Below are 9,921 nucleotides of genomic sequence, written 5' to 3' on the forward strand. Positions count from 1 at the left end.
TAAATAAATCAGGGTAGTAACTCATTTATAAATAAATAAATAAATCAGGGTATTAACTCATTTATAAATAAATAAATAAATAAATCAGGGTAGTAACTCATTTATAAATAAATAAATAAATCAGGGTAGTAACTCATTTATAAATAAATAAATAAATCAGGGTAGTAACTCGTTTATAAATAAATAAACAAACAAACAAATAAATAAATAAATCAGGGTATTAACTCATTTGTACATAAATAAATAAATCAGGGTATTAACTCATTTGTACATAAATAAATAAATCAGGTATTAACTAATTTGTAAATAAATAAATAAATAAATAAGTCAGGGTAGTAACTCATTTATAAATAAATAAATCAGGGTAGTAACTCATTTATAAATAAATAAATCAGGGTATTAACTCATTTATAAATAAATAAATAAATAAATAAATAAATAAATAAATAAATAAATAAATCAGGGTATTAATTCATTTATAAATAAATAAATAAATAAATCAGGATATTAACTCATTTATAAAATAAAAAAATAAATAAATACATAAATAAATAAATAAATAAATAAATCAGGATATTAACTCATTTATAAAATAAAAAATAAATAAATACATAAATAAATAAATAAACAACTCAGGGCAGCTAGCTAGCAGAAAATCTCCGGACAATAATGGGGGACTTTTATTTTGAAGCTGAGCTGACCCGGACATCTTCACCTTTAGCCTGCCAACATTACAGCACACAGTTGGCGTTAGCAGCGAGTTGGAGCAGCGCGTTAGTTCATCTAGAGTCGCCCATCGTTTCTAATCGCTGCCTCTGCTGCATGATGTCTTTACAGTCCCAGGCGATTCCCCGGAGTCGAGCGCCGAGCTGTAAAGTGCTCCTCTAGCTAGCAGCTCTGGTCCACCGTGGTTAGGAAGTGCTGCCGCTGGGGTTTGTGCCACTGTGGCAGGAGCTGAAATCGACCATCACGGAGGCGCCGCTGTTGTTATTTAGCCGAGGTCGGTGCGCCGTGTGCCAAAGGCTGGCTTAGCGGAGTCCCTCCAGCGAGGTTCATGCCGTCTTTGTCTTTTCCTGAAGCTGGTTTGTCTCCGGACTGTGGACGAGATCTGGCCTACGTGTCGTTAAGCTGGCAAACGCGCCCTGCGCTGCTACCCAAAACAGTCGCCGCCAGTTTTGCTTTGCTTTGCCGTCTGTTTTTGGTCTTTAACCACCAGAAATCCTCCAGTAACAAGCCTAACCCACTCCTCCAACTGTAGGGACTTGTGTCGGCCGCGGGTTTTGCACCGTCCTTGCTCTAGGATCTCGCCCAGGCTTTAGCAGGCTAGTAGGTTATTGGCCAGCAGGACAGCAGCTGCCATGGACGACTTCAGTTCTATATGCCTCCTCTCCCTGGCGATGTTAGTGGGCTGTTACGTTGCTGGGACCATTCCTCTGGCTGTCAACTTCTCAGAGGTGAGTTTTAGGGCTGGCATGAGTTTCTACTGCTGCCTCAGTTTAGCTCAACTTTCTCTAATCCAGCTCATTCCTCTGCATTGCACAATGCCATGCTGCTGTTTGCACAGTTAACTTCATCTCGGTGATGTTCAGGGGTTGGAGTGACCCAACATCTGCTAGATCTTGTTATCTTTATCTCTGTTAATCAATAGTTCCTAATTGTCATGTAAAAATACTGCATGTCTGATTTGGCAGCTTGACAGGAACTGTCAGTAGAGGGCAATGCATGCATATTTTGGAGCATTTCTATTGATCCATTCATTATGGAGTTGACTCCATGTGCAGCGTTGCACAATGTCAGACGGGAAAAGCCGGAAAAATGAAAATGACAGCAGCGATGTTGCTGACGGTGGATGAAAGTGGATAATCACTGAACAGCGTTATTCTAATGGCATGATGTGAACCACGGATGGTGGCTTGATGTTGCAGTGGAAGCATGCATGGTGTAATCTAATGTGCTGAGAAAGTTCTGCACTATGCATTGCAAAAGCTAGAATGACACGTCACTGCAAACCGTGAAATATTGATCCGGGTTCGTGTCACCCTAACAAGCCGTGTTCTAGCTAGTGGGACTTTTGGGGGTTTACGCTAACATCCCTCTGCCCTTCTCCGCAGGAAAAACTCAAACTGGTGACCGTATTGGGAGCGGGTCTGTTATGTGGTACTGCTTTGGCGGTCATTATTCCTGAAGGAGTCCATGCGCTGTATGAAGAGGTTTTGGAGGGTGAGTATCCGTCTCTCACAAAAGGCTGCTTCATCAGAGTGCTTGAGATTTGTGCTCAGAGATGGCAGAACAGAGTCAAGATGTAATTTTCCCCCCCAAAAAAAAAAAATCTTAATTCTGCAGAGCTGATATTTGGCCCGGGTTAGTCTGACCCCCACCTTTGGATTTTCACATAAGACACTCATAAGGAACCATGGCTGTTATACCACATTCAAGACACTAGTGTTGTATGAAAAAGTAAAAGTATGATAATTAATTGAAATGTCTGGTTCTCCTATGTTCTCTCTCTCTCTGCAGCTGGACATCATGCTCACGGTCAAGCCGAGGTGTCGGTCCCAGAGCAGAAAGTAGTAGAAGGAGTGGTGGGACCAAGTGGTGAGCACGTCCACAGTCATGAGCAGCTCCATGCCTACATCGGCATCTCTCTGGTGCTGGGATTTGTCTTCATGCTGCTGGTAGACCAGATTGGCAGCTCCCACATGCACAGCAGTGACGGTCAGTGTGCAAGGGTAGACCCATGAACAGTGGAGTATTAAGAGTCCCTATTATGATCAGGCTCAGTTTCTTATTCTGTTGTCCTTTCCTCTGTAGATCCAGAAGCAGCAAGAGCTGCTAGCTCTAAAGTAACCACCACGCTTGGTTTGGTTGTCCATGCTGCAGGTAAACGTACAGAGTCATGGGAGAGCGGGGGGCACCACGTACAGCCATAGAATAGGTCTAGCCATAGAAATGCCTTACAGTGTTGTTTTATCCTAAAATCATCATTGCCCTTGTTTCTCTCTACAGCTGATGGAGTGGCACTTGGAGCAGCAGCTTCTACCTCTCAGGCTAGCGTCCAGCTCATTGTATTTGTGGCCATCATGCTGCACAAGGTACAGACAACTTCTCTAGTCTCCAGCCTGTTGTAGATTAACAGCACTGTAAATGATCTTGGTCTTGATTTTGATCTTGATCTTGGAGAATTGACATCTGATTATTTGCAGCATTATTTCAGGCTATTGTTTCTTGCACGTTTTCTTATTATGGATTTAAACTGATTTGCCTTATAAAGATCATGTGCATGTCAAGGCATTTTTATATATATTATATATATTTTATATTAATTCCTCATGTCTGTTTATGTTGACAGAGGGTAGATGTTTTCAGTTCATTACAGTGGTGACTGGCCAAAGCCAAACCTTGTGTACATTTTGTTGCTGTCCAATGAAAAACATGTATCTCCAAAATGGTGACTTAACAGGAGAGGGCAAAAATGTTCTTAGCTTTGATTGGGAGTCAATGTAAAGTAAGAGTTTATTCCATGTAATTTAGAGCATTTCTAGTGGTCCGTTTACCCAGAATAATTTACACAGTGTACAGAAGAAGCTGCAGGGTTCAAACCATTGAGAAAACTAAAAACGGACAAAAATTGAGATACAACTTTTTCATTAGACAGCAGAGATAGAATCTATTGTCATTCTCAGTCAGATGGGCTTAGTGAAAAGCTGACTTCACTGTTGTAATGCTGTGGTGTTTGTTTCTCAACCTTATTGCGTAGTTCAGAATTCCTGTTTGCACTTATAGAAGCAAGTAGTGAATTCAGTCTTTTTGGTGATGTGTGACGTTTCTCCTTCATTCAGAAGCATGTTCCTCCCTTCCACAGGCTCCTGCTGCCTTCGGCCTGGTCTCATTCCTCATGCATGCAGGTCTAGAGAGAAACCGAATTCGCAAGCACCTGCTGGTCTTTGCTTTGGCGGCTCCTCTCCTGGCAATGCTCACCTTCCTAGGTCTCAGCCAGGTATGGCACATGTTTAGACTGTAAAGACTTAAAAAATAACATTGTTTTCTTTTATGATGTCTAGAAGATAATTAGATGGACTATGCATGGGGTGTTCAGCCTCTTCTACGGTATCAGGATGAGAACTTTCACAAAGAATTTGGATCAGAACAGCATATTGTCATTTTGAACAAAAAAAAAAATAATAATGCATTTCCAGCTTCTGCACAGGAGCGTTTCTATTGGTCCATTCATTATGACAATTGACAGATTGAAACTGTGAGAAAGTGAAAACGATATGTTGGAAATGGGGCTGTGTATATTGCCGCTGCTTCCTTTGGTCATTGGCTTTAGTTTAGTTTTGAGACATTTCAAAATGCCCTTGTTTGTATTGTCCTCTTTGTCTGTTAACATACTCTCTTTAGGCTCTACCAAAAAGGCATTTTAAACTGTGCTTATAAGGGAAATAATTCACTGTTCCAACATTTAAGAATCACAATTCCCAGTTTGTTCTTATTGCAAAACTACAAATTGACCGTAATTGCCAAACATTCCCTATAAAGAAATGGCCTTGGAATCTACAGCAGAAAAGAAGACAGCAGCATGGCTAATAACTTAATAGATAACTCTGATCATCTCTGCATTTCATATTATTCTATGTGTTGCTGCTATAAGGCAGCTGCATACATATATTTATAGGGAAAATATTTCTATATTAAATACTGTTTCACATCTTCCTGTTCTTTAGATTCTAAAATAATGTTTTGTATAAATACAGCAACAAGTTCTGCCAGTTTTCCTGGGACAAAGCACTTATTTTGGCTCTGTTTACAAAAGCCACTTGCAAATTCTGCGAAAACTCTGTTAACAACTAGGCTTATGTAGCCTAGGTGCAGTTCAGCGTCAGGTGTACAGTGCAGTAACGAATACAACAGCTTGGTGTTGAAGTGGTGTTTAATGGTTTTTAATATTAACCAGATCAACCGTATCTATGGTTTTGGGCCTTCAAAGATAAATGAATGCCTAGAAGAAGCAACCTTGTTACCAAATGAGATTTTCTGGGTTTTAGGAGATTCACAGGTTAGTGAAAATAACATCTGGACAACATCCAAGTGCACTAAGTGTAAGCTCATGGAAATGGCTGAGGTTTTCTCTGCAAGCTGCTGATGTGCATATCGTAGATTGTCTTAATTCAAGCTCATAAGTACCTGACTATAGTAGACTATTGTACTTCAGTAATCTAATGCTTTACCTGTATCTGTGTATCCTTTCACCATACAGAGCAGTAAAGAGGCGCTGTCTGACGTCAATGCCACCGGAGTGGCCATGCTCTTCTCTGCTGGCACTTTCCTGTACGTAGCCACGGTGCACGTCCTCCCGGAGGTCGGGGGCACAGGAGGGCACAGCCACTCGCCCGGAGGCAGCGGGGGGAAAGGACTGAGCAAAGTGGAGGTGCTGGCACTGGTTATGGGCTGCCTCATCCCTCTAGTGCTGTCTATTGGCCATCAGCACTAGAGTGGCTACCAGTGCAAAGGAGGAATAATTGTTGCAAACTGTTGCAAACAGGGGACTTTTTGAAATGGTGGCCAAACACCTCATGTCACAGGTTTGAATTAAGTTTGTCTGTTTAACCAAATTGGAGTTCATAAGGGATTTGAGTAGATTCAACTCGTCGTGCCTCTCTGTAGGGGTCGGATCTATGGAATGGCGTTGGACTTATGGAAGAGGGTTGGACAGCATTGTGATCACATGACCATAACCCCTACCTCTCTTCCACAGAGGACCTTATGCCAACAGCAGGCATTAACCGTACGTGTAATGAATGGCATCATGGGTTTGTTATCTTATTATTATTTTTTTTTCCTTTTCTTTTCTTTTCTTCAGCCTCTCTTGGATCTTCTCGATATCTCTCAACTGTACTGTGGTTCGCATTTTCAGCCAGTGGTTAGCTCCCAGTGTGTGTTTGGGAAATGTCAGATTTCCTTCAGTTTCTCTGTAACCAATGAATCAAATGAACTAAAATCGTCAAGGTTTGAATTTTTAAAATGAGGGACAGATATAAAGATCTACACAGCCTTTTGGACTCGCGTGATTGCAGTATGGCAATGCAGTTGTTAATAGCTTATAGGGTGTCTTTCTTATATACGTTTTTAATTTTCCACGTAACAGTATGAGTATGTTAATATGGTGAATAGCAGTGTATCTGTTATTCCAGCATGACTTCTAGTATTAGTCATCTGAGTCTCAGATAAGACTTTACATCTGAACAGAAACCTTGTAGATGATCAGTGCAGCGATATTGCCTTGTTTTCCAACACTGCTTGTGTTGATGTCTGTTTTCCATAATAACTTTATTTAGGGCCTGCTTGATTTCTTAAACAGTCTACCAGTTAAAATGATGATAATTTTTTGTTTGATGATGTTCATCTTGAGCTAGAAGAACTTCAGAACTTCAGAAGAATATTAACTTTGGTCCCCAAAAGGCACCCACTCATACCCACTCTAAAAGTTTTGTAATTTCAATTCAAGTGTGCTCACGTAACATTTTTAACTGCCAAACAAGATTTTTTTGTTTAGTTATTAATATTTTTTTGAATATGTATAGGAAGTAGTCAAACAGAAACGGTGTCTATTTTTGGTGGTGATAACTGAAACTATGTAACTGTCTTTTTTACTCATGTGGGACCACCGGTCATATCTTCATGTCTTGTAGAAGGTGAGTGACTGATAGCTGAAGAATGTTTCTAGCATACATCAAAGGTATTTACCATTCCTTAGAACTTGCCAGGAACATGTATGAGAACCCAGAGCGCCTTTGAAACGGCCTGGATCCGCGGCGTATGGCTGTCTACCACATTGTCTGGACACTCGTTGAATAACCGTTTAAATTATGAAGCTAGCTGACTTGAAAGAACTACTCAAGCTTCTTCTCCTCTGTGCTCGTGCCCTTTCACTTACGCCAGTTCAGCTGCTTTTGTCTTTCTGAGGACATCTCTGAGCTCCGTTCATGTGGGCATGGTGGGATGTTTTCAGTGTAACTGTTGTGCCTGCCCGAAGCAGAGCTTGTGTAAATAATGTGTTCTGTATAAATCACTATCAGCTGGGCTTAATGGAAACTTGGCTTCACTTTTAGACGTCCTACGTTGAGTTTTTACCCCGTCTTTTAGTACAGTTTAGAGCGGCAATGTGGAGAAAACACAGCAAGGACATGGGTTCGATTCAAATATTGGGTAGGGAATGTAATAAATATTTTACAAGAATCTCAGAAATGCTACATTTTTTCATGTGGGTGTGAGTTCTTTTATTTCGAGCCTAATTGTATGGAGAACTAAAGAGCTGTACCAGTAAAAAATGTGTGGCTTAATCTTTAACCAGATTATTCAAAAGGTATTGATTGTGTAACATCACATCTCTTGAGTCACCCTGTCAGGGAGTTGTTGACTTTACCATCATCGGCCTTATCGAGCCTTATTGAAAGACAAAATCTCAGAAATTGATTCTTTTCTTAAAGAGAGGTTGACCGCGGAAAATCAAATAACACAATAAACACAAATTTATCACCTACTCCAGATACAGCCGGTCAGCCAAGCCAAGTAGGATCTGTGACGTGTCTTTGTTTAGTTTGAAACTGGGAATGCTAGGCTAATGTTGCTAACAAATATTGGATTTGGGTTGTCACCAATTCTATCTCACTAAATACATGCTCAAATCCGCTAGAAAGTTATGGAAACAGATTTATTTACAAATGGTTTAGTCAAATGGAAACTGCATTACCTTATGTATAACCACCATTCATCTAAGCAGAAGTTCATTTTTATTAATATATGCTAAAGTAAGTCATATATTCTAAACCAGATTGATTTGAAAATATGATATAAACCTGTTTGGAGCAGGTTAGAAGGTTTTTGGCATGAATTTACAGAGATAAGCCTGGTGGTAATCTTAGTCCAGTGTTTGTTAGCTTAGGCTCCCCAATTCTAAGATAAACAAGCAAATGTCAGAGGTTGCGAGTGGGTGATTTTTTTTTTGCCTTGAAAAAACACATTCAGCACTGTTAGTTGACAGAATCCCACATCTATCACAACATGAGGTCATGTAGTGCACTGGTCTCTAATGCAACAACAACATTTAGAACCGCCACTCAATGTCATCTTTTTATTATTAAAAAAAAAAAAAAATCTGTTAATACTCACTCTGAACCCACTCTGTGTGTTCATGTACCTTTCCCATTAAAAGCAGACTACCATGTGTGTAGTCATGTGACCTTGCCCCATCCTGTCTGCAACATGGAGGAGAACTTCAACATCAAGCCAACTGAGCAACCCCAGCAGCTTGTACACAATCATATCTAATAGTGGGAATAACCTCCCATTCTCAGTACAGCTTCATTCCACAAAGTTAGGAATCAGTCAAATCACCTGGCATCTCTGAGGTCCCAGGCTAGGTTCATTTCAAACCAGGTCATAACAATCTGATATGACTGACAGTGGGTGAAGGATGGTAGCATCTCAGAAACCGCTAACTTCATGGGATGTTCTAGAGCTGGTGTAGTAAGGGGGTGTACCAAGAATGGGCTTCTTGCATACTGAGTGTCTCCCAACGGCATAACAGTGGTATCCCATGGGCTGTTGGTGCCAGAGGGGAACAACGACTCCGGTGACTGGTAGACCAGTTAACCTCTATAATGAACCCAATGAACTTCCATCACCCAATAGTTTCATGGATGGTGTAAATTTTTTTAGTACTGAACAAGTAAACTGTATTGATAAACATATATTAACAGGATTCCCTTTAAACAGGCCAGTATTATGTTAATTAAACAAAGCAAATTTCAGATTGCTCCCCATTAGTTGTTTCCTGTGCCAGCCAGAGGCGATGTGGGAGTCACCCACCCAGACAGAACAAGGCCAATTGTGCTCTCTTCGGCTCTGGCTGCTGATGGGAGCATAAAATGGGATTTGAACCAGAGATCCTAAGTCCACTGAACCTCTTGGAGCTCCCTTATTAAAATGCATGTTTATTTGGGCATTTAGGGGTCTGCTCTTCAGCACCCTCTTGTGGGATGTGCTCTCTCGGTCTCAGTCTGGATGCAGATGGGAGTTTAAAGTGGGCTGGGGAAATGCCTTATGCAAGGCAGCAGCTGTACATAAAGTAGTTTCAGAGATTTTATGGGGATAAACACTTTTTGGGGAGGTATATGGGAGCGGTAGAGAGAGAACATAGCTTCATTCCGGCTTCATTATTTGACTCCCTCAGGTCTCCTTGTGGTATGTTATCAGAGCCTGACAGGTGGAGATGGGCCAGAGGAAATGTGCCATATTCTGGTGTTATTTGTGTAGGAGTACTGCTGCAGATGACGGCTGAAATTGAGTTTTAGATTGAACCGTAGAGCCGTATAAAAATGTTTGGCCATGCTTGGCCAAAGGACACATTTAGTCTTTTGAGTTCTTGTAGTTGGACCCCCCCACCCCCCACACACACACTCTTTTTTAGCAGAAGGCCTCCAGTTCTGACATATTCTTGGATCGTCTTCCTGCATAGCTTGTTATGGTCTATCCAAAGTTTTTCTATGATGTTTAGGTCAGGGGACTGCAAGGGCCATTCCAAATGCTTCAGTTTGTGTTTCTACAGGTGGTCCATGGTGGATTTTGAGGTATGTTTTGAATTGTTACCCTGCTGTTGAATCCACCCTCTTTATGGGTTCAACCCTTGAACAGATGGTTTGATATTTGCATCCAGGATTTGTATGCAATGTCGCCAGTGTCACTGGCAGCAACACCCATTCTTCACAGTTGGCAAGGTGTTCTTCTCATGAAATGCAGTAACTTTTTTTCTTCAAATGTACCTTTGACTTCATCAATAATCCATCTTTGCTAATGGTATTACTGGCATACTAGTTTGTATTGTCACACAGGCAGAATGACATCTTTATATCCGCCATAGCT

The 9,921-nt window shown here is 40.9% G+C and overlaps 1 protein-coding gene across 1 annotated transcript; it reads left to right on the forward strand.

The window, feature by feature from the left end:
* The first annotated feature begins 706 nt into the window (after positions 1–706).
* Positions 707–7,236, forward strand: slc39a9 (solute carrier family 39 member 9). The gene is made up of 7 exons (XM_072689119.1): positions 707–1,454; positions 2,112–2,220; positions 2,518–2,715; positions 2,812–2,880; positions 3,007–3,092; positions 3,863–3,997; positions 5,258–7,236. The coding sequence occupies exons 1-7, from the start codon at positions 1,359–1,361 to the stop codon at positions 5,489–5,491; spliced, it is 927 nt and encodes a 308-aa protein (XP_072545220.1). The 5' UTR covers positions 707–1,358; the 3' UTR covers positions 5,492–7,236.
* Positions 7,237–9,921: the final 2,685 nt, after the last annotated feature.

Source organism: Salminus brasiliensis, chromosome 10 (genome assembly GCF_030463535.1).
Source record: "Salminus brasiliensis chromosome 10, fSalBra1.hap2, whole genome shotgun sequence".
NCBI lineage: Eukaryota > Metazoa > Chordata > Actinopteri > Characiformes > Bryconidae > Salminus > Salminus brasiliensis.